General features: G+C 30.7%; 1 protein-coding gene and 1 long non-coding RNA gene across 5 annotated transcripts in view; both read right to left on the reverse strand.

The window, feature by feature from the left end:
• Positions 1-14,466, reverse strand: part of LOC114333326 (integrin beta-PS) — a 167,892-nt gene extending 153,426 nt beyond the window's left edge. For 2 of the 4 annotated variants that reach the window (XM_028283183.2, XM_028283184.2), the window contains exon 1: positions 2,078-2,121. In XM_028283183.2, coding sequence (XP_028138984.1) covers positions 2,078-2,115 — 38 coding nt within the window. In that variant the 5' untranslated portion in view covers positions 2,116-2,121. Of the gene's footprint in view, positions 1-2,077; positions 2,122-14,175 lie in introns of those variants that run through there. The other 2 variants (XM_028283185.2, XM_028283186.2) reach the window with 2 other exon arrangements.
• Positions 14,467-20,045: 5,579 nt separating this feature from the next.
• On the reverse strand, positions 20,046-26,561 carry LOC126883091 (uncharacterized). The gene is made up of 2 exons (XR_007697496.1): positions 26,049-26,561; positions 20,046-20,377 (listed from the first exon to the last, which is right to left on the reverse strand). It is a non-coding gene; the product is annotated as an uncharacterized LOC126883091 (long non-coding RNA).
• Between the last annotated feature and the right edge of the window lie 588 nt (positions 26,562-27,149).

The following is a 27,149-nucleotide window of genomic DNA, read 5'->3' on the forward strand; positions in this document are numbered from 1 at the left end:
ATGATCAAAACACGTGTTGAGTGGTTTATTGAACGAAATGCATTATTGCCGCAAAATCAATATGGTTTTCGTAGGGGTTGTGGTAGTTTAGATGCAGTTACCCATTTAGTTAATGATATTCAGATGACACTCTCAGAAAATAAATATTTAGTTAGTCTATTTCTTGATATAAAAGGTGCATATGACTCCGTGGATTTAAATTTACTAAAAAATAAAATGATAAATATTGGTCTCAGTAATAATGCTTCTCATGCCATATGCAGATTTATCACTCGCGCAATATTTACATTAGGGATCATAATAACGTATTACATGGCCCCAGAACTGTCTATCAAGGTATACCTCAGGGTTCTATATTAAGTCCTACACTTTTTAATATATATATTCAGCTGATATACACTCCTTGGTTAACAAAATTCACGGAATTCACTACATTCAATTTGCGGATGATATTATATATTCCATCCAACAAACATATGATGGTTGTGTAGGGGCTTTGGAAACCATGATGCAAACTGCAATTAAGTGGACTGACGATACTGGTATGATATTATCAACAGAAAAATGCTCAGTTCTCTTCTTTACCAGGCACAGGCTGCGCTCGCCGAGGAACCTAGCCTTGTGTGGGCATACCATAGCAGTGGTGAATGAATATAAATATTTGGGCATAATTCTAGATACTAAATTATTATGGACTAAACATATGCAGTACGTCAAAAGTAAATGTGACAAAGGTTTTAAATTATTAAGATATGTCACAAATTGTAAATGGGGCGCCACTCCAGATATTGCAGTTATGTTTTACAGAGCCTATATACGATCCATGTATCATGGATTACGGATGTTGTCTCTACGGATCCGCGAGTAACACAAATCTATTATATATTGATAGACTCCAGTACAAATGTCCTAGGAGTTGTATGGGGGCAATGAAATCAACACCTGTGAATGCTATATTAGCTGAATGTAATAAACAACCATTACGGTTCCGTAGACAACTGCTTGCCCAAAAATATATTATTAAACTAAAAACTCGGGAGTCTACAATGATAGACAAGTTAAACAAATTAGCAATCGAAGACCTAACCAATAAATATTGGAAATTTAAAAACAGTTCACCACTAGCAGAAGCTGTTATTGATATCAAACACCTTTCCGTTGCTTACGGCAATTATAAAAAACTACCAATGTTTAACATAAATTATATGCAATTAATTAAAAAACATAGTCATAACACCGAAGTATACAGAGTCCAAACAAATCAACAAAGCAATACTAAATTCCGTACTAGAAGATTTTGTAGACAAAGACATAACTACTCTTTACACTTATGGATCTAGGACGATAGATGGCGTCGGTTGTGCCGTGTTTATTCAAACCGCCAACCAATGATTATTGTATCAGCTCCCAAAACATAGCAGTATATACACTGCAGAATTATTTGTTATTCAAAAAGCAATAAGTTGGTTAATATCAAAAAATATTGAAAAAGCAGTTATTATGTCAGATTCTCAATCTTCATTGATGTCTATTCAAAGTACTAAATTCGAGACGCTAAAATGTCCAATATTATGCGACATTAAAAGATACCTTCAAAATATTGATGTAACTTTTGTTTGGGTAAAAGGACATATAGGGATAATGGGTAATGAAAAAGCTGATCAATTGGCTAAACTTGCAATTACAGAGGGAGAATTCTGTAATATAATTACTGAAAGAGATAACAAAAATATTATACAATTTAACATCCAGTCGCAATGAGAAAATCAATATATTAATCAAGCAAATTCATCATTCAACCCATACTTTAGTATTCATCCAAAATTGCCAGGTTCTTCTTATTTTAAATGAATGCACACACACTCTAAATTATTTTCCGCCTGCTTATTTCGTATTAAAACAAACCATGGCAAATTTCCTGCTCACTTATCCAAATTAGGTATAACACAAAATGCATTATGTAGCTGTGGGTCTTTCGGAGACTTAAATCATATATTTTTTAATTGCAATAATTATAACTTAAATACAAAAAATTGTAACACAATCACTTATTCAAAAGAATTACTTATCACCTTACCATATCCATAATGTTGTCTGTACCACTGATATGAACATATTAAATCTGCTAGTTAGTTTTCTCAAAAGTAATAATATATATTTATACATGTTTATAATATGAATTTATTTTATTACCCTATATAATTATATATTTTTATGTCATAATTAACTTGATAATTATGACATAAAAAAATCTGTGGCAAATGAACTTGCATCCAAGCCAAAAACAAGCACACACACACACACACACATTCCTACAGGTTTTTGTTCTTAGAGCAATTTCTTACTTAATACATGCTCTAACTAAAGGTTTATTGTCAATATTGTTATCAAGCTATTATTTTAGAGCCATAAATATTTGAGGGTTGCTCAATTAAGATATTTTTATATGATTTTGCATTTAATAGAATAAAAAACCAACAAAAAAAATCTTGAGACTGAATATTGAGTAGTGTTTAACACTTATTCTCCTTTTCATGAACATTTTTCAGTGCGTCACAAATTATAGAAAAAAAGGTAAGTCCGTGATAATACACATTTATGACATTTATTCTAACGTGACATTTTAGTTAAATCTGACAGTTGTCAAATTTTATTTTCAATTTGGAATAAAACCAAATCAATTGTGTCTATTGCATTTATAAAATGGTATTTTCTTTCATTTGTATAGTCTTATAAATTGTACAGATTATATTGATAATATTATTATTTTATTTAATAAATAATTCTTTTTTGATTATGGCGCCATCTATCGACAACTAGAATAATCACCGAACTAGAATAATTACCGAAGTATTCCCAGACGTGCCTTTTTTTCTGTCACATACAATTTAATGCGTTAGAGAGAAATCGAAAAACTGTGACGCACTGAAAGATGATCATGAGAAAAAGAATACCTATTGTTTTTCTAGTAGGTACTTAGTGAATACATGCAAGGTGATTTGATTTATCAATTTACAGTGTTTACAATATAAAATCCAATATTAAACTTGCAGAAACTGGTAACTCAAGATAATGTTATCTTATAAAGTTTTATTGAACATCTGGAATTTTTATTGGCTATATATTATAATTTATTACCTATAAAATTTAGAAGAAATGTAAATTAATTATTATTTTTGAAATATGTTCCTTCTATTATATGATAAAAAAAATAAAAATGGAAAAAAGTAAATAAAAAAAATACACACGATCAAACAAGAAACCCTCAATATATGTATAGTAAGATACAAACCTATATATGCAATAAAGATCAACTCCCTTCTCTATGCTGATGATATACCTAGTTTTAATCACAGACACAGTTAGTATGATATAACTAGACCCAAACCCAGACATCCAAAGTGAAAGTTATCCTCCAACACCAAATTGTTCTATATGGTCCACATAATGTTCAGAAAAAGTCACACCATTTTGGGCGTCGGGTTTGGGGGGGGGGGGGAGAGGGGGGGAGAAATCGGTAAATTCGTAGTTTTTTACGTTTTTCGTCAATATTTCTAAAACTATGCGATTTAGCATGAATAACCTTCTATACAAAAATGTTCTACATTAAATTTGAAATAAAAAAGGTCCTATGCATAATCCTTCTAAAATGAACGGTTCAAAAGTTACGGAGGTAGTATAGTGTAATTGGTCCAAAAAAAACCCAACCCAGACATCCAAAGTAAAAGTTTTCCTTCAACACCAAATTGTTCTATATGGTCCACATATTGTTCAGTAAAAAGTTACACCATTTTGAGAGTCCGGTTTGGGGGGGAGATGGGGGAAAAGTCGGTAAATTAGTAGTTTTTTAAGTTTTTCGTCAATATTTCTAAAACTATGCTTTAGCAAAAACAATGTTTTATAAAAAAATGTTCTACGTGAAATTTAAAACAAAAAAGGTACTATACATCGACCCATGCAACGAAGACTATTGTAACTCAATTTTGGTTGAACTGAGATAATCTCGTTTGAAAATTTTTCGCAAAGAGATCGCTCTAAGAAATGACGATATCTTTGGAAGAAATACGCCTTACAATCTGAAATTTCTGGTATATTATATGTAAAGGGTTTTAAAGGATTTCACACATCAAACATACCAAAAAACACATTTTTTTTGCTAAATTTTTTAGACTTACTATAGTTTTCGTCGAAGCAATTAAGGAAAAAAACATACTTACTCTATACTTAGTAACAGTAAATGACGTTATTTTTGGAAGAAATACGTTTTACAAATTTAAATTTCTGTTATATTATATACATAAAGGGTTTTAAGGGATTTCACAGACCAAACATAACAAAAACTAGGTTTTTTGCAAAATTTTGTAGACTTACTGTAGTTTTCGTCGAAACATTTCACGAAAAAATACTTATTCTAGAGTAGACTTACTAGTATGTAACAGATTTATTGATATGAAGCAAAGCAGTACTATTTAAAAAATTATAATAAAACACATTTCTATACTTAATCGGAGTAACTAAAATTAGAGTCTTACTAGAGAAAACTATAGTAAGTAAAACAGTTTGACTCAAACTTGCAATACCTTCCGCTGTTTCTTGCAACGAAGACTAGAGTAACTCAACTTACTATGGTTTTCGCCTGAAGGAGTGTGGTCAGTAAACTTACTATATACATGCGAATGCTTTACTGGTTGCCTTAAAATTCATACCTGATTTGCCATACTTTTCTACCAAATAAAGCTTAAAAAGAATAATAATACCATAATAGTAAGTCAAATGTAACGTTTTTTGAGTTACTATAGTCTTCGTTGCATGGGTCGACATAATTGTTATAAAATCAACGGTTCCAGGGTTACAGAGGGTAAAAAGTGGAGGTTTTCGATACTTTTTATATTCTTTGGGCAATTTATAGAAATTTTCTTTAACAGGATTGTGTTTTGTAAATAAAATTTGTTATTTCAGTGGCCGATGATATGTTAGTGATAAGCCCTTGAAGAAACGTCAACCTCACCACCCAAAATCATCATCAATTGCCCAGATAATATAAAAAGTATCGAAAACCTCCACTTTTCACCCTCCGTAACTCTAGAACCGTTGATTTTATAACAATTATGTATAGGACCTTTTTTGTTTTAAATTTTATGTAAAACATGTTTGTATAGATCAGCGGTTCTCAATCTGTGGTACATGTACCACTGGTGGTACATATCATCATTTGCGGTGGTACACAAAACACAAAAAAATCAAATAGTAGTAAATAGTGAGTCTTGTTAATACAATCTAAAAATATAGGTGGTACCAAAGATTTTAAAAAGAACTGTAGGTGGTACATGACTCAAAAAGTTTGAGAACCGCTGGTATAGAGTATAGACCATTGTTTACGCTAAAGCATAGTTTAAGAAATATTGACGAAAAACGTAAAAAAACTACTAATTTACCAACTTCTCCCCCATCTCCCCCCCCCCCCCAAACCCGACGCTCAAAATGGCGTGACTTTTTTCTGAACATTATGTGGACCATATAGAACAATTTGGTGTTGGAGGAAAACTTTTACTTTAGATGTCTGGGTTAGGCCTTTTTTGGACCAATTAAACTATACTACCTCCGTAACTTTGGAACCGTTCATTTTAGAAGGATTATGCATAGGACCTTTTTTATTGCAAATTTAATGTAGAATATTTTTGCTAAACCGCATAGTTTTAGAAATATTGACGAAAACCTAAAAAACTACGAATTTACCGATTTCTCCCCCCTCTCCCCCAAACCCGACGCTAAAAAATGGTGTGACTTTTTTATGAACATTATGTGGACCATATAGAACAATTTGGTGTTGGAGGATAACTTTCACTTTGGATGTCTGGGTTATGCCATTATTTGGATCAATTTTATCATACTAAGTAGAGACAATTCAAAAAACTAAAAGACATTTGGCAAAAAGAGATACAGAATTTAAAAATGGAAATCAATCTCAATAAAACAAAACTTATGATAATAAATGAAGATGAGAAAAAAGATAGGAATACCAATATAATAGTAAGGGAACCAGTAGTAGAACAAGTATCTGCTGTTGAATATTTAGGAAATATAATAACAGATGATGGGAAAATGGACATGGCAAGGCAATAAGTAATAAACTAAAGAAGGCTACTAACGTGTATTACTCATTAAATAATACAATTTTTGGGAAATCAGAAATAGACAACACAACTAAACTCAGAGAATATAACAGCACATAGCACAGTTACTTAACCAGATAATGACATATGGGACAGAAACATGGATTATGCAAAAGAAATATGATCTAATGATAAATGCGATAGAGATGAAACACATGAGAAGAATAGCTGCGAGTTACGAAGTTTGAATGATATAGAAATGAAGATAAAAGGAGAGAGCTTGAGCAAAAACTGATAATGACAAGATAGAAAACAAACAATTGAACTGGTTTGGTCACATAGAACACATGGAGCAAAGAAAATTAACAAAGAAGGTGGGTACATGAAGCCAAAATGGGAAACAAAAGAAAAAGGAAAAGGCTGAGGAAAAAATGGATGAATCATATCCATGATATAGGTGAAAAGAGAAAAATGAATATAAGTGATATGAAGAACCTGGTCAGCTATAGAAGCGCATGGAAGAAATGGGTACGAGGCGGAACCCTACATCTGACGGCCAGAAAGGCACTAAGGATTATGAGAAAGAAGAAGAAAAATGTTTACAAAATAAAAACAAATATTAACCTTGTAGGGCAGTCAATGAGGGTATTTGGCTCCGAATTCCATCCTACTACATCGATTTACTTGATATTTTCACAGTAAGTAGGGAATAGCTCATGAAACAAAAGTCTACCCTATGCCGATGTGCGCTTTTATCTTGGGGATGGTTCCCACCCCTTCTCGGGAGTGAAAAATGTTTTGGTTAAAATAGCCACAGAAGAGACTAGAGAAGCTAATTTTAAGCAAAAACTGTTCTATAATTATTTTTTGAAAACTCAATACTTTTTGAGTTATTCATGGTTGAAAATTGGCCATTTTAATTGAAAAATGACACCTTTTCAGGCGGATTTTCGTGAATACCTTAAAAACTATGCATCTAACAAAAAAACTATATAAAATATTTCTGTAAGTTACAAAAAAACAAAGAGATTCGTTCCTTCATAAATCTTCTAGTTAAAATAGAAAGAGGGATATGGTAGGTAAGAAGAGTTTGTTTTTTTGATGCATGCTCAAATCAGTGTATTCAACTTGAAATAATAGAGAAACAGTCGATTTTAGGTGTATAATGATACTTATAACTTTTATAGTGCTTGAAAAGACCTTTAAAATGAGCAATACCAAATGTCGATTACATTCAAACTAAGCGAGTTATTCTGCAAAAAAGTTGATGACTCATGTATTTTAAGAAGAAATGAGAAGTATATTTAACCCCTCATCCGTCAGAATTTAAATACATTGTTTTCCTTCTACAATACTTTTTATTATAGTGTTATTTATATGTTCAAAAAGTTGGACTGTTTTAAAATGAATGGTTTTTGAAAAAATAAGATCAAATTATAGAGCCCATTTTTAAATTTTCTTAAAAATCTTCCTTTTTCTCCATGTAACTCGAAAATGATAAGAGATATGAAAACAAGATACCGCACAAAATGGTAGGGTTTTTTCAGATAAAAATTTCCTTTTTATTTTTCATTACTGTACCTCTTATCATTTTCAAGTTACATAGAGAAAAAGGAAGATTTTAAGAAAATTTAAAAATGCTCTCCATAATTTGATCTTTTTTTTTCAAAAACCATTCATTTCAAGCCCGTTTAACTTTATGAATATAGAAATAACATCATAGTAAAAGGTATTGTAGAAGGAAAACGATGCATTTACATTTTGGTGTATGGGGGTTAAAATTACTTCTCATTTTTTCTTAAACACATTAGTTACCAATGTTGTTTGCAGCATATCTTGCTTAGATTTAATGTAATGGACCTTTAGTATAGCTGATTTTAAAGGTCTTTTCAAGCACTACAAAAGGTATTGGTAGCATTATACACCTAAAATCAACTGTTTCTTTGTTATTTCAAGTTGAATACACCAATTTTGAGAATGTACCAAAAACCAAACTATTTTCACCTACCATATCTCTTTTTGTATTATAACTAGAAGAGTTATGGAGGCAAGTGTCTCTTTGTTTTTGTATAACTTACAAAATCTTAAATACAGTTTTTTAGTTAGATGCATAGTTTTTAAGGTATTCGCAAAATACCGTTCGAAAAGGTATTATGTTTCAATGAAAATGGCCAATTTTCCACCACGAAAAACTCAAAAAGTATTGAGTTTTCAAAAAAAAATTATAGAACAGTTTTTGCTTAGAATTAGGTTCTCTAGCGAATTCCGTGATAATTTATACCAAAAATTTTTCCACCCTTGAGAAGGGGTGGGAATCACCCCCCAAGATAAAAGCACACATCGGCATAGGGTAGACTTTGAATTAGGAGATAAGTAGAGGCTATTACCAAAATTTCAATAAAATCCATGCAGTAGGATAGAATTCGGAGGTAATATCCTATTCTTGCTACCATTGACTGGCGTATTGCAGGAACTGGTAATCTTATATTAAGTAGAAAGTTTTATTGACCATCTTTTATGGTTGTATACTAGCAATATGGTTGTAATTTTTAATGGTTGTATACTAGGTATTGGAATAATGACATGGATGCATTGCATGCATTATCCCGATATTAACATATCGATACGTTTTTGGCAAAGTAACGTAAGTGACATTTTTGAAAATAATGTTTTTCCATTAAACTAACGCTATTATTGTTCAGAAGGCACTGCCAAAGTGTAGTAAGCCTATACATATATTATGCTTAAAGTAATTCTAGGCTTACTACACTTTGGCAGTACCTTCTAAAGAATAATAGTGTTAGTTTCATGGAAAAACATGATTTTCGCCAAAAATGTCACTTACGTTACTTTGCCAAAAATGTATCGATATGGGACACAAACATGGACAATCACAAAAAAGAATATGAATATACAGTAGATACGATGTGAATTGAACCAGAGGACGTTTTGGGGTCTAGTCAATAATTCTATGGCGAGCATAGAAATAAAGATAAACCATTCATAAATATTTGCAATTGATCATTCCTTGTAGTAGTCCACATGGACACGGGTGTGGCTTATTACTTTCTAACGTATCTTATTGGGCAATACTGAAGTGTAACTGGTCAAATTGTTCCGAAATGCTTACACTTAAATCGTATCGTTATCTGGCCAAAATTCCTTCTCATGTTTCAAAGGCGGCAAGCAATATAAACTCAATATAAACAGTGTCGTCATCATAGCCTTACAATTATTTATTGTATTTGTATAATAAAATTGTTGTCTCATTTCTTTAGTCCTTAAATTAATAAGCACATTAAATTTCATTTGTATTATATACTTTTAATCATCAATTTTAAATTTTAATAACTGTAATATATATTTATACAGGATGTCCCATATATTTTACAAGATTTGATGACGCGAAATTGCGCAGATTGGATATCATAATTAATGGAATTTTGTTATAGCAATCATCACAGTGACCAATAAGAATTTTTTGACTATAATGGTCATCTTCAGTTAGTATGGGCTGAACAAATTTTATTAGTTTCCTATAATATAAGAGGTCTTTTGAACCCTGCAAATTCTTTTAGATTTGCTTTGTTCATACTATTTAAACCTTCAGTTGTTATATTTAACCGCTGTGTCTAGGTACACGCTAACTTGTACGCAAATAAAAAAGTTAGGTACACGCTTAAACTTCATCAAGCCAGTGACGTCATTATTTAGCGTACACAGTGACTATAATTTGGTACCTACACGCTATTTTGATATGTTTAGTGTTTGTTTGATAGAAAAATATTTGTTATTAAAGGGAAGGGAAGCAGAACTATTCAGATGTTTCAAACTTAATAATTGTAATAAATCAATGTATGTATACATACAGGGTGTAACAAAAATACAGGTCATACACAGCCCTTTGAAGTTACAAAATGAAAATTGATTTTTTCCAATATATCGAAAACTATTAGATATTTTTTATTGAAAATGGGCATGTGGTATTCTTATGGCAGTAGTATTTTAAGAAAAAATTATAATGAAATTTGGACACCCCATAAAAATTTTATGGAGGTTTGGTTGCTCTAAGCCCCCCCAAACTTTTGTGTACGTTCCAATTTAATTATTATTGTAGAGCCATTACTTAAACACAAGTTTTTAAAAACTTTTTTGTCTCTTAGTACTTTTTTCAAAAGTCAGTTTTTATCGAGATATTTGAATGTTTGTCAAATCCACCACATATTTGTATTGGGACCGTGCAAGTTCGGCAAAGCGACCCCTATTTCTACGCTCTATACTAAAATTCGCACTTTTAATTATATTGGCCAATTATATTAGTCCTGGTTACTGGATAATTGTCAAGGCCATAGTCCAAAAAAAAAATAATAAGAAGAAAAAATAAGCTTCAGGTTATGTTATGAAAACGTCAACAATTGTATGTAGTAAATAAAATTAGTTATTAAAATGCAGTACTGCAAGCAAAATAAAATTAATTAAATTTACCTTTATATAATAATTGCATATCATATCAATATTGTGGAGCAATATATAATTTTTCTGCTTCATTGACAGAAGGTATGAAATATACGTCAATTTGACAATTTCAATTGACGATATGAATTATTTAAGATAGTTGCAATATTTCTCCGTGACTCGCGCAGGGTCGTTTCTCGTTTCCCCTTCCAAGTACTTGCACACCGCGAATATGGTAAAGTACGGTTATGGAGACTTAGTAATAATATGAAAATTTATTTATGATTTACATTTTTAAGTATATTTTGAACCATATTAAAAAAGAAGCGACATCTCGATAAAAGATGCTTTATCAAAAAAATACAAAGAGGCAAAAAGTTTTAAAAACACTGTGTTTAACTGATGGTACCGCAGTAATAGTTTAATTGGAACGTACACAAACATTTGGGGGGTTTAAAGGAACAAAACCCTCAAAATTTTTATGTAAACATATTAAAAAAGAAGCCGCAACTCGATAAAAACTGCCTTATCGAAAAAATACTAAGAGGCAAAAAAGTTTTAAAAATATTGAATTTAACTAATGACACCACAATAATAATTTATTTGGAACGGACGCAAAAGTTTGAGGGGGTTTAAGGGAACAAAAACCCCCATAAAATTTTTATGGGGTGCACAAATTTCACTATAATTTTTCTTTAAGATGTTCTTTCCATAAGAATGCTACATGTCCATTTTCAACAAAAAACCTCTAATAGTTTTCGATATATTCAAAAAAATCGATTTTCATTTTGTAACTTCAAAGGGCTGTAACTGCTTTTGTGTGCATATTTGTACTAAGGTAAGTTAGGTTCATTCCAACTATTTTTGGTCCCAGAATATGTGGTTTAATTTATGACCTGTATTTTTGTTACACCCTGTATATAAAAGTATATTTTCAGGTTAGCAAAATAAATATCTATTTAGTTGACATGACATGTACAAAATATTGTTAAAATAATTTTTATACGCAAGTTAATTATTATAATCGCAAAATAAATATCTATTTAGTTGACATGACATGTACAACATATTGTTAAAATAATTTTTATATGCAAGTTAATTATTATAATCAACTATTCTAAATGGGAAATAAGCCACAATTTAACTAAAAAATGATTTTATTAACGTTTTGACGTCCTATCCGATGTCGTTGTCAAAATACAAATATTAGTCAGATTAAATAAATTATTAAAAGAAATTTTTTACTAAGCAAGAACATTATTATTTAATTTATTAAAATTTTGTATTTTGACAACGACATCCAATTTGGACGTCAAAACGTTAATAAAATATTTTTTTAGTTAAATTGTGGCTTATTTCCCATTTAGAATAGTTGATTTCAAAAATGTCACAAGGAAATAACTTCAGAACAAGTTAATTATTATTGTGAAAGCTTTAGGTCTTCCTTTTATTTTAATTTTGGACGGTAATACTATTTCACTTATGACTAAAAAAATATATATTAATTTATAGTCTCTTATCTTTTTTATACTGTTTTAAAATTTTGTTAAACTCATTAACAGAACTAAATAATTTTCCACACTCCATAGTTAATTTAAAAACAAACACTAAACAAATAAAACATAAGAAATCTCTTTACTAAGCAATATTAAAGTATAAACACAACGCGATTAAACACATTCTAACACTATGACTTACTGATACTAGAGGTATATTCTTACCACAGCATACACGTGGCTCAAGTTAGCGTGTACGCAAAAAACCAGTAACAGTGCACGCTAAATAGTGATGTAACTGACTTGATGGCATTTCATGTGTACGTAACTTTTTTATTTGCGTACACGTTAGCATGTACCTGAGTACCACTCAGTACCACTCTGACTCTGAGATTATGTAAAAAATTCTATCTAATGTTGATCCCAAACCCCTTTTTCAGTGAGTAATAGATTATCGAATTCTCCCTAATGCATTACAGTTGGAAGTGACAGAAAAAACAACGTTCCTAGGTGATTATTATGCATTGAACTTGGACAATTATGTATTCGTTGATGGGTATTTGCATATTAAAAAATAACTTATAGATGTAAAATTGGTTGGCGATTACAGTACTCTAAATAGATAGCTAATCAATGATACGAATAAAGATAATTTGACACAAAAGTAATGGATCGTGACAGTATTTTCGCAACATAGGCTCATTTGTGTAGGCTCATTTCTTTAGTTCTTAAATTAATAAGCATGGTAAGTTGCATTTGTATTATGTATTTTTAATCATCTTTGGTGTCAATTGCATAAAGAAATGTGAATAATTAACAATATTATTACTGTTTAACAAATTTTAGACCATAACTTAAAATAAAAGTTTACCCATTAATTTCTATTGTGCCGCCTATGTTTTACAAAAGATGCCGACACTCGGTGTCGAATTTTGTTTTTATACTTGTCCAACTGACATCGTATAAACTGTACTCAGAGTCTCTCAACACGAGATGGAAAGAGCAATGCTAGGCATATCACTTAATGACAGGAAAACAAACATAATATGAATAAGACAGAAAACCAAAGTCACTGATGTGGCACAAAAATCATTAAAATTGAAATGGGAATATGCTGGACATGTAGATAGGAGCGATCTAAACAAATGGCACAGAACAATTCTAACCTGGAGACCATACCAACACAAAAGACCCAGAGGCAGACCTCCTATGAGATGGACAGATGATCTGAAACAGACTGCAGGGAAAAATTGGCTACAAGTAGCGTACAATAAAAAACAATGGAAAGGTAGACAGTAGACTTGAAGAGGCTTATGTTCAAATGTAGATGTGAATGGCTAGACGAAGAAGAAGAAGAAATACTAGGTATTTATAATTTATTATAAAATGTAGATAAAAAGTAATGTACCTATTTACATAAATTATTTCTAAAATATGTTCCTTATTTGATAAGATAAAATATGTAACACCACATCGAAAAGGAAATAGGAAGTGCAGAAGTGCACAGGAAATGGAAATGGGTTAATTGCACAAATATGCAAACTAAGTTGCAACATAATCTCAATAAAAACTATAGCAGAGGATGTAGATGTAAATAGTATAATCAAAATATTTTTAGAACCTGAGTCATAGAGTATCATTACACAGAAAAGTCTATGAATCAGTTTTTCTAAATATCAAAGGATGTAATGGTCTAAACTCAAAGTTGACTGGTAAGCCAAGCTATTCTAAAGAAATATCTTTTTTATAGCCAAACCCAGGTACATTAACACCCACACATACACATGTTGTATCTAAGGCCTGTTTTTTCAGTCAAGATTTACCCTCTTAATTTAAAACGATTCCCAGTTAGTTTTATTACATAAAAAATCACTAGATTAAAATTTTCGTTATGCAGAAATCATTTTGAAAAATGTATTTTTGAATATTGTAATGAGGTGAAGGATAAAAATATCCAAGTAAGTAGGTGTGTTTGCCCCAATTTTGAGTTGGTTCACTTCTGCTTTCAAAATAATACAAAACAGCCTTACGATTAGTTTCCCTGGCCTTAAACTAACTGATGAGAAGTCCTAAAAATAACTACAAACAAGGGATCTTTCAAAAGTACCTACTTGATTTAGTGCTGATGTTCTGTATTCCAATTTTGCACTTTCGTATCACAAAAAACCGAGAACATACACTATTTCGATTTCCACAGTTAGAAACACATTTCACTATTAAGCAATTATTAATTACTAAACAATAAGGAGCTGCTCTGCCAACGACTTACCAGATACAGGAGGCTGCCATTTTTGGAAAACAAATATAAATAATAATGACAGTTTCTTCTTCTTCTGTTTAATTTGCGGTCTAATAGCATGTGGACTTTAATTATACCCCTTCCGCCATCTTTTAGAGTCTAGTACAACTAGAGTACTAAACTATCCGCTGGGAGCGTTAACTTTGACACATGGTCACGTGGTACACTGTGGCTGTTTGTGGGACGATCTTATGTGTATTCCTTATGGGTGAATTCCAAAAACAAGAGATTATTTAAAATATTACTATTAATTTTGTACAATTGTATCAGTACATCATAAGAAATTTTATATAAATACTATATTTATAGTAGAAATTGTCTGATATAATACATAAATATAATTTCGATATACAAACTTACGAAGAGATTTTTAGGTTAACAGCCGTAATGTGAGGTTACGACTGTCAAGGACTTCGTAAATGTAAACAAAAGTTGCAAAGCCAGAATTTGCTCAATCTCAAAGCCTTTTTAATTCCTATAAAGTTGAAATGTTGCTTCCTCTGCAGCTTTTTCTGCTTAAGTATAGTGTTTTTAACATAATACCACCATAATTCGGTCTTAAATTTCTATGAAATATAGTTTTTTAGTGATATTCACCAAGCAAAGTTTACAAACTGGTGAACTATTCTATTTTGTATAATAAAAATGGTAATGTGCTTTGTCCCGGATTGTACAAAATATTGTGAAAGAGGGATATGTAGATTCTTTGTTGTTCCAAAAGATCTGGTTGCAAAGAAGAATTTCATTACTAAGGTAAGAAAATATAGTGAAGAGGAAGAATTGAATTTATCATTTTATATGATTCACACACGGAAAGAATCTGTCTATTCTTTGTTGGTTTGCTCTTGCCACTTTGTGAATTCTGACCAACAATTTTTGTGCACAACAAAGCCAAAGGTTTTTTGACAGACAATCAACTTTTACATCCAAATTAAATGAGTAAAGTAAGTCATTTTACTTGAATATCTGTGTTGAAATATCTGTTACAATGCTGTAGAGGGCAAATCTACTTTATAGAATTTATTTTCAAGGACCCATTCTGCATATAGAGGTCCTCTCATTTCGCTGAGTTGATTTTCATTTTAGTATGATAATATATTTGTTGGTCCATTTATATTTTCTTTGTCCGCCTAGTTCATAAATTCTCAATTTTATGATGTAGATAGTGATGCCCGATTGAAATTCCAAAATTTATTTCCATTATCTCAAATATACTAAATTTACAATTAAGATGCAGTAAAAATAAACAAACCAAGACACGTTAAATGCTGCTAATAAGAGCACTCCTGAATCATAATTTACAATGTATATACACTGTAAATCCCAAATCATTATTTCCAAAGTTTATACATTGTAAATTATAATTCACAAGTGCTCCTTGTAGCATTTAACGTGTCTTGGTTTGTTTATTTTTACTGCATCTTGATTGTAAATTTAGTATAGTATTTATTGAGAAAATGCTATTTTAGCTTGCCATTTTCATTATAAATTATTTCCAGTAAAACAGTCATTCTCTTTAGATATTTTATTCCAAAACATATTTATTAAGTGCTTAATTTTTTGTAATTTTGTCTTAATAGAAATACCTACTTCTTTATCTGTTAATATTGACCTTCAGGTAATTTCTTTTGCTCATATAAATACGATGTTATGTGCTGGTCTCACTCAGGTTCATTTGTATAGGCTCTGCCAAGTGAAACCTAAACAAACCTAGTTGGTAAGTAGGTTTTCTGATTTTATTGCTTAATTCTCTGTTCACATTTTTGTTAATTGACTAACTCATTTGCATAATACAGTAGAACCCCGAGTATCTGTGTACGGATTATCCGTGCTATGATTTTTTATTACAAAAATTGTATTTTTGAGTTTTTATCAAAATATTGTCACTGTAAATCACTCAACAGAACCTCTATACGCCGAGAAAATGACTCATAATGAAAGATTTATTTTTTCTGTTATCTTTTTATGGTAGTTACATATATACTCGTACATACATATGTATCTATTCTACATAAGTAATGCATGTTCGGATTATCCGTGCTTTTCAATTATCCGTGCCGAGGTCTGGTCCCGAGGAGCACGGATAATCGGGGTTCTACTGTATATTTGTTTGATTATTTCATTCATAGGAGATTCTGACCAATAGAAAACTACAGAAATTTGAATTAAATTGATAATTTTTGATAATTGCCCGTTGTTAAGTATATTACGTCAGAGATGCCCTTCGTTGCTACGGACATTAATGACAATTAATGGTTTAAAAATTATAGATAGATAGATAAAAGTTATAACTTTCAATCGTCAAATATTCATAAAAACTTTGTGTTTAATTGTACTAATTTGTACTTACATAAATAAATTACAATAAAATTTTGGTTTTGAACAGTTTTATTCATGAAATAATCGCAACAAATTGCACTCGAACTCTAAAATTAATATAGAATTTTTGCCCTTGTGACACAATTTCACTCGCCTTTGGCTTGTGAAATTAAAACTGTCAAAGTGTCACTCGGGAAAAATTCAATAATTTTAGAGCTTTTGTGCAATTACTACTGATAATTTCATTTATCCAATTAGGTAAAGAAAATATTTGTGGGGTATTTATTTTCTGTTAATGCTAATTTATTGATATATCAGCAGTTATGTTAAATAATAATTTCTCAAGTTTCATTTATTGGTTTAAAAATTTGTTAATTTTATAGAAATATTTGGAATTCAATTAATTTAACAGAAAAGTTTATTTTCTGATTAAGGGGTGTTTCAATTAAAATATTTGTTATAACTTTTAGTTCAAAAGTAACCTGTAAATTTTTCTGTACTGCCTACAGGGTATATTAAGGTTTTGTTGGCTTGGGTGGTAGGGGCCCTTCATAAATTTATGCTGTGTGTTCTCTACATCTGAATTTCTCTTTTAGGCACCCAGGAGAAGGGCATGGCCCTATTTCAAATATGAGTATTATAGAAAATTAACAGTTCCCCTGGCAACCATCCAATGAGAATCGTAGAAAAAGTAACAGTTCCCTACGCAACTATCCAATGAAAATCTTAAGGCCATAATGAATTGTATCACCCGAATGTCATTCTCTAGGGGTGAGCAAGTCTCTCAGGCTGGGTTAATTCACCATTGCCTACTTGCAAGAGCAATTGTCAACATTTCTACAGTTCCACAGGTGACCATATTGTCTCTTTTTGGACATACCATCTGACACCCTCTGAAGAAGATCTTGGGGTGTAAATAACCCAGGACAGCACCGGAAGAAGCCGTCAGACCACAAGCTAAATTTCTTATTAAAATCTATAGCTTGCCTATAAACAGAGACAAACTATTTTTATATAAAATAACTTTATTAGTTCTAAAATGTAGATCTTGAATTGTGACCATAATAAAATGAGAAAATAAAGTGTTTATACCGAATTTCATTCCTTTTTACTTTACTGATGCAGAGGAGCAGAATACAAGAACCCATAAAGGTCTCTCAGGCTCGCTGTGTTATGTTGAATTTGTTTCTTGGTCCAATGTTGGCACTTGGAAATGAATTCAATATCTCATCATCAATATGATCACGACAATGTATTGAAATTTTGTAGAAATCAAATTCAAAATGTGAAAAATGAAACATTAGTCAGTACTTTCCAGGAGGCCTTTACCAGGACCCATTACCTCTTGTTGCAAATCCACCTACTTCTCCAGTGAGAAGTGAAGAAAAAAGTCAACCCGGCACTGCCAATGAAGCTACTCAGTTTCTACTCCTTTGGTTGCAACTATGGAAGCTGAAAATGACTTTTTGTAGAATGTCAAAAGTACTTCAAGAAGCAGTAAATATTGCAAAGTAGTTGTCTTCTTGTTTTTCATTTAGATGTATTGAAAGTAGTGATGAAAAAAATTGTGCTTTATATAGTTTGTCCGCTCTAACTTTTCCCATGCGGCACAACTTTTCTGTTTTGACTTAATTTTCAAACAAATTAAGTTGAAACCTAAAGTGAAACGAACGTCGATGTGTATATACATTTTGTATATTATTTATACTATATACTACACACATCAGCATACGGTTCACTTTAGGTTTTGACTTAATTTGTTTGAAAATAAGTCGTGACGCATGGGAAAAGTTAGAGTGGACGAACTATACTGGTTTATTTATTTATTTATCAACGGGCAATCACCCAATTAAAATACATTGTAAACATTAATCACAGGAGATTTATAACCTAACCTAAAGTAAATTTAAAAATTTTAATCATACAAACTAGGAACATTAAGTAAATAACAAACATTAACAAAAAATGTACAAAACACAAGGTTTATCATACAAATATGTATTTATGTGTTTATAATGAGTTTAGACTGATGTCAATTAATTGTTATCAAGATTGAGCTGTGGTCAATGTACCTAAAATTGATCCGTTTCTATTTACATTGATGAAATTGAAACTAAATCTTGTGAATGAAGATTTAGGCATTATATTTAAAATTTCAATGAGGATTTCATCCTACTGAACCTGGTTTAAACATGCTACATGAAATATTATTTCAAAATATTATGAAAGGATATTCACAGCAGGAATAAAAATAACTTATTGCATGCCAACATGATTCAAAAATTTTATAAATTGTAGAATAATTTTAGACTGCACAAAAATCTATTGTAACTAACCAAAAAATTGGAAAAACAGATAGAGTAACATATAGCTCATATAATCATATAAATACTTTAAAATGTCTAATTGGAGTGGCTCCCAATGGAGTAGTTACTTATGCAAGTAAGGTTCACTATTTGACAAGAAGATAGTAAAAAATTTAGTATGTATATTACAGCAGATGGTGTCAGGTGATTTAATAATTGCTGATAAATGATTTTTGGTTTCCCATTTGGTTCCTTCAGGTGTAAGTTCAAAAAATAGACCACCTCTTTTAACAACTGCTCAATTTACACCAAACCAATAATTGCTAAAGGAAGAATACATGTCAGAAAAATCATAGCATATGATTTGACTTTAAAAAACACATGCAATGATGACAGCAACATTCTCATGTTAGTGGTCCCACAGTAAATCACTAGAAAAAACTCCATTATACCATCCCGAAAGTATGGGTCATTCTATGAATATACAACTCTCTTGGATTATCTCGATTACGAATATTTTACTGTACAAAATATGAAGAACGAAAGTAAATTGAAAATTACATTGTTGTTTATGGGAATAATTACTAGAGCCATTTACTTTTGTACTTATGTCGCACAGTAAAATATTCGTTGTTGAGATAATCCAAGAGAGTCATATATTCGTTGAATGGCCCATATTTGATCTTACATTTAGTTTACTCTCAAAATTAACACCAAAGTCTGATTACATGGTACATATTTTCTTTCTATTGATTTACTCTTTTAATATGGGTAACCACATCCACTTAGGAATTTGCAACCCAATTGGGTTCAGTAACATAATTAGAGTCACTTCTTTGATTTTTCTTTTTATCATTCATTATGGAAGTAAATATTGTAGAATCAAAATGAGTGAATGAATTAATTCAATGAGCTATATAGTTAATTAGTTTCAAGTAACATTTTAAAATCAAAAGTATTTTATGCATGTAATCGGGAAAATAAAAATAATAAATTTCTATTTTTGCTATCTTCAATAATTTGTATATGTTTAGATACATAAAATAAACAAAAAATGTAATTGTAAAGTGCTTTATTTCCACATAAAAATGGTATATACTTATTTATTCAAATAAAATGTTTTTAATAATTTTATATTGTGTTCCCAGCATTCTTCAATACCGACATCATATATGATCGATTCTGAAGGCATCCAGATCACTAGGTGGCACACCTTCCTTTTTATTAATTATAAGTTGCCTTGAATTTGGTTGTAATAATTGTGCTTTGTGTTCAGTACTCATTTTTTTTCTTTCATTAAAATATATGATATAGTCCCTATAAAACATATCATTAACCAATGATTTGGACTCTTCTTTGTTCTTTTCCAAATTTTATGGCCTTTATATTCTGAAAAAATAAAAAGAAATATACTTTTATTTTACCTACTTTTAAATCACTTTATTGTCTTTTATTTATTTATTTCACTCTGAAGCAACAGTTTGAAGCCTCATCGAAAGATCAGTTGTTCAAACTTTGCTCAGATTTCATTTCTGTATTGTGGAATGTTGAAGATGATGTGTCAACACATATTGCAAAGTTAAAACGAATTTTCAATTAGCTAAATAATGGGCTTGAAATGAAGCAACTAAGTAAAGTACCAGATGTAATGATTATATATCCAAAATTCTACATTATTTTACCTGGTCAGTATGAAAGCTAGCTTATAATTAACAATGCAGTGCATGTAAACAATGATTTAAGTTGTTAAAGATGTTCAAAATGTATCTACTCGTTCCACAATAACGGTATATTATTAAAATATTTTTATCATTTTTTCTTTTCTCGATTATTAGTTTTTATTGTATAGTATATAAATTAATCTAATCACTGAATACATAGATAGTGAAAAAAATTAATTACATTAATGAATAATTTACGTGATTTTACAAATAAATAACTTCTATTCAAAAATTGAACGGAAATATGATCTAGTTCTCATTCATTGCTGATGACGACATTGCTGTCAACTTATGTTTACATCTACTGCATTGCTTATGTGATTTTACTATATGCTTATACAGGGTGTTTCATTGGGAAAGTAACATACGTTAACTGTAGAAAGGGGACACTTAGGCGGTCTCAAAAATACCATACTTAATGGGTCTTACTCCATTAATAACAAAGATACTGGGTGTTTTATCTATTTTGCCATTTTCTTAATTGGTTCATAACTTTTTAACCACACTGTATATTTATTTGATATTTGGCACGCAAATATAATTTAAGGTGTACAATAAATTAATTTATTTACAAATGTAAAAAATCCAGGCCCGGATTAAAAAATATTAGAAAAATGTTACGACCCAAAATCGACTTAAATTAGATTAAATTAGTAGATTAAATTTTTTTTAAATAAATTTTTTAGTTGAAAAGAGAATGAAAAACTAAATTCAGTGGTATACTTTGAATTTTTGGCAAAATGATTTTTCTGGTCAAATTTTGAATTTGAATTCTGAAATTATGTGAATTGCGAGAGCTCAAGTACAAAAAAAAATTTAATACAACTTACAACTTGTTAACCGCACTGTATATTTATTTTATATTTAACACGCGAATATTCTTTTAGGTGTTGAATCAATTATTTTATTTACAATTATAAAAAATCCAGGTCCGGATTAAAAAATATTGCAAAAATGTTCCGACCCAAAAAAACACCCTGTATATTAAATTTTTTTAAAATGGATTTTGCATTTGATAAGAGGATGAAAAACTAAATTTAGTGGTATACTTTAAATTTTCGGCAAAATGATTTTTCTGATAAAATTTTGAATTTGAATTCTGAAATTATGTCAATTGGGAAGCTCTAAGTGGAAAAAATTAAAATGCGACTTCATTTTAATTAATACCATTATTTAATCTAAATTGGTAAAATGTTAAAACATTTCAGTGTTTTTTTATTATCTGTGACAAATAGTTTATGGCGAATATTCATCTTTAAATAATGAATAAATAATAAAGAGTCAATAAAGAATACATCACTTTAATCAACAAAGTATCTAAAAATTATAACAAAACAGAGAAAATGTGCAGCATAACTATTTAAAACTAAAGTACTTATTCAAAATTACCAGCATCAAAAATTATTGTTATGTGTCAAAATGTTAATATTTTACCAATTTAGATTAAATAATGGTATTAATTAAAATTAAATCATATTTTATTTTTTTTTTACTTTGAGCTTCGCAATTCACATAATTTCAAAATTCAAATTAAAAATTTTACCAGAAAAATTATTTTGCCGAAAATTCAAAGTATACCATTAAATTTAGTTTTTCAGCCTCTTTTCAAATGCAAAATCCATTTTAAAAAAATTTAATATACAGGGTGTTTTTTTTTGGGTCGGAACATTTATACAATATTTTTTAATCCGGACCTGGATTTTTTTATTTGTAAATAAATTAATTGACTGGACACCACAAAGAATATTCGCGTGTTAAATATAAAATGAATATACAGTGCGGTTGACAAGTTCTAAGCTGTATTTCAATTTTCTTCTACTTGGAGCTCTCGAAATTCACATAATTTCAGAATTTAAATTCAAAATTTGACCAGAAAAATCATTTTGCCAAAAATTCAAAGTATACCACTAAATTTAGTTTTTTATCCTCTTTTCAAATGCAAAATCTATTCTAAAAAAATTTAATGTACACGGTGTTGTTTTTGGGTTGGAATATTTTTCCAATGTTTTTTAATCCGGACTTGGATTTTTACAATTGTAAATAATTTAATTTATTGTACACCTTAAACGATATTTGCGTGCCAAATATAAAATAAATATACAGTGTGGTTAAAAAGTTATGAACCAATTAAGAAAATGGCAAAATAGATAAAACACTCAGTATCTTTGTTATTAATGGAGTAAGACCCATTAAGTATGGTATTTTTGAGACCGCCTAAGTGTCCTTTTTCTGTAGTTAACGTATGTTACTTTCCCAATGAAACACCCTGTATAGTAAATATATACAGGGTGTCCCGAAAAGATTGGTCATAAATTATACCACAGATTCTGGGGCCAAAAATAGATTGTATGAACCTACTTTTCTATATACAATAGTGCACACAAAAAAAGTTACAGCCCTTTGAAGTTACAAAATAAAAATCGATTTTTTTTTCATATATCGAAAACTCTTAGAGATTTTTTATGGAAAACGGACATGTGGCATTCTTAAGGCAGCAACATCTTAAAAAAAATTAAAGTGAAATTTGTGCACCCCATAAAAATTTTATAGGGGTTTTGTTCCCTTCAACCCCCCAAACTTCTGTGTACGTTCCAATTAAATTATTATTGTGTCACCACTAGTTAAACACAATCTTTTCAAAACTTTTTTGCCTTTTAGTACTTTTTCAATAAGTCAGTGTTTATCAAGATATTTTGAATATGTGTCGAATCCACCACATATTTGCATAATATGGTTAACTACGAGTATAGACCTGTTATAATCTGAAAATTTATTTATAATTTACTTTTTTAGGTATATTTTAAAAAAGAAGCCGAATCTCGATAAAACGTGAATTATCAAAAAAAGACTAAGGCAAAAAGTTTTAAAAACACTGTTTAACTTATGGTACCACAATAATAATTTAATTGCAACGTACACAAACATTTGGGGGGTTTAAAGGAACAAAATCCCCAAAAAATTTTATGGTAAATACATTAAAAAAGAAGCCGCATCTCGATAAAAACTTGCTTATCGAAAAAATACTAGGAGACAAAAAAGTTTTTAAAACGTTGTGTTTAACTAATGGTACCACAATAGTAAATTAATTGGAACATACAAAAAAGCTTGGGGGGTTTAAGGGAACAAAACCCCCATTAAATTTTTATGTGGTGGACAAATTTCACTATCATTTTGTTAAGATGTTCCTGCCATAAGAATGATACATTGACACGGGCCCCTGTGGGGCTAGGCTACGCCAATGTGTATAGGCGTGAAGAGATGTAACAATAGAACATAGGCGTTTGCAGTGTATTGGCTTATCTGCGTATGACAGCGTCTCCCAACCGGTGGGTCTCGACCCACTAGGGAGGATTTCAGGTGGGTCGCGACGTGGCTCTTACAGTAGCTGTGAAGCGTACAGTGACCGTATTCCTTATTTTTTTCTTTCATCATGGGTGAGGGATGGGTCATGAAAATTAAAAAAACATCAGAAGGTGGGTCGCCATACATAGAAGGTTGGGAACCACTGGCGTATGAGATTATTTTCGGAAAATATGTAGATTATTTATGCCTGGTTGCACCAACAGATCTTAAACTCCAGCTTAGCTAAGCTCTACTTATACATAGGGCTTCCTTGAGTACAACACACACACACACACACAACAGTACAGAAGAAACCAAAGAATATATTACAAGAGGACGACAATTAAAAAGACATCTACAATTTAAAAAGAGGAAACAAAATATAGAAAAAATTGAAAGACTAGAAGAACATGAACAAAACATGAAATAAAACTATTCTATAAGGAAGTAAATCTTGAAAAAAAAAGGTTTCCAACCAAGAACAAAATTATACAAAGACAAAAATGGTGACCTAATAGCAGACAAAAAAGCAGTGCTAAAATGAAGGAGAGAACATTTCAAAGAACTGTTGGATAGACAACTAAGATAACAACTAGAAGAGCTAAGATTAGTCGGAGAGGCTGAAGTAGACCAATATGCACTAAGACCAAAATACAAGATGTAATAAAAAAATGAAAAATATCAAGGTCCCAGGATGCGATACAATAACAGTAGAAATATTAAAATATGGAGGACATAGAATATAGAGTGAAATATCAAAGTTAATACTAGAGATATGGACAACTCTACACAAATAAATAGACTAAAAATTAGAACTCCTCTTGAGTTGCCATTTAGAATGTACATGTTTTAAAAATGAAAAAAGATATGGACCACAGAAATAATGCCGGAACAATGGAAAGTTGCAGTGATATGCCCTATAAATAAGAAGGGAGATAAGTTAGATTGCAATAATCACTAGGGAACATCACTACTAAACGTTTGATACAAAATATTGGAAGAAAGACTAAATAGTATAATGGACCAAACAACAGGGGATTATCAAGAAGGATTCAGAAAAGGCAGGTCAACTATACATCAAATATTTACAGTAAGGCAAATGCTGGAAGAATTCTACAAGAGGAATACTGAACTACATAATCACTTTTAAACAAGCATATGACTCAGTAATTAGAAAGGAATTATATAGCTAAATGCAAGAGGTAAATGTGTCAAAAAAAACTAATCAGATTAGTAAAACTATGCCTAGCCAACACCAAGGCAAAAGTAAGGATCCGAAAATCAACTTTCCGATGAATTTAACATTAATGAAGGTCTAACACAAGGGGATGTGCTGTCAACAATACTTTTTAACCTTGCGTTGGAACAAGTAATCAGGAAAACTCCTATAGATAGGAGAGGTACAATATTTACAAAGTTCAATCAAGTCGTTACTTAGGCAGATGATATAGACATAATCAGTTGTTCACATAATCGCATTAAAAGACATAGAAAAAATTTATACATGTTTTAAAGAAGCGGCACAGACTATAGGCTAGAAGTTAATGTCTCAAAGACAAAGTACATGATAACAAAAATACAAAAAGTACTTAGAAAATAATAAACGGGAAGAGACCGAGAAGTAGGCCTAGAAAGAGATGGATTGATGGTATTCACTAGGATTTGAAAGACCTAGAAATATGAGAATGGGAAAAAATGCAAAAGAAAGGAAAACATGGGCAACTGTAGTAGTCAAGCAAGCAATACACATAACGCCGAAAAGACCTCCTTAAAAAAGAATAAAGAAAGTAATATATTATGTTAGATAAATAACGTTTATAGAACTTTTTAAGTGTTATGCGTGTAGCTGGCCTTTGCCTTGCAAAACTTTAGAGCCTAGTAGCCTAGAAACCCTAACGGGCGACCATGGCCCTCCATGGGCTGGTAGTGCTAGTGCTCACCGATGATGATTTAATTTAATAATTATAGATAAAAGTATAAAAGTGAGGTTAACATACTTTTGTCTTCGAATAGCATTAATCCATTTTTTTCTTTGATCCTGCCTATATTTGGATGTAGGAAAGCGAAAGAATTTCATTCCACTGTTTCTCCATGTAAAATGACAGTCAAAAACGACACAAGAACCGTGATGTGGCATTTTAAAAAAATTAACGGAATATTTTGATAAGCCAGAAGCCAGCAGTACACGGTACACGGCAGGTGACGGTGTTGCCAGAGAAATTTTTATAAATTCACTCATGCACTGGAATATTGACACAAAATGTACTAAACCAACACATTTTGTACAAAAACTTAAAAAAACGTCATTTAATGTTATTTGAAGCAAATTTCTTATATCACAAAATTTTAGATTTTTACTTTAGATACTTTAGTATCACAAGTTTGGTTGTTATTTGTTTCAAATTGGTACAATTGTACGAACTCTGGCAACGCTAATTTGTGGGACGGAGCTTCCAATTTTCGCCACCATGAGAAGGACGATCGACATGCGATATCCCCACCATGTCAACCCTCCCTAGAACAGAATAAATAACATTGTTATTTTTTATTGTTGTTATTTATTCTGTGACCTAGAGTTAAAATGGAAGTTAAAGAGTAAATCATTGTTTCTTTATTATTCTATTCATATACTTGTCTTTTTCATCACAAAAACTAAAATATTTATTTGATACAATACTAATAATTACATACTTATTAGTTTAGAATTATTTCTAGATGCAAGAAAATTGATCCTGAAGTAGGCAACTTACCTTACACGATCGTTTATTTATTAGAGCCAGGGAGCCAGTGTGCGTCTTGAGACGTTCCAACACTTCTTTTAGCAATAACTGAGCAAAAGTATGACAATGTTTACTACTAAAATGATCCCTCATGCCGGCATCACGTAATTTACTTTTAACCGGGACCTGAAGGTGCTGTGTAAAGTAGTAGACACAGTAGACAGTGAAACCGGTCGTCCGATGTAAGTAAGTTGATTGTGAGAAAGTATTTTATTTCATTACTTACTTAGATGGACTCACACATGCAACCCATTCATTATAAGGAATAAAACGTATAAAGCACTGAGCTCTCTGGGCATACCCGCAAAACTGATTAGG

Source organism: Diabrotica virgifera, chromosome 4 (genome assembly GCF_917563875.1).
Source record: "Diabrotica virgifera virgifera chromosome 4, PGI_DIABVI_V3a".
Lineage (NCBI taxonomy): Eukaryota > Metazoa > Arthropoda > Insecta > Coleoptera > Chrysomelidae > Diabrotica > Diabrotica virgifera.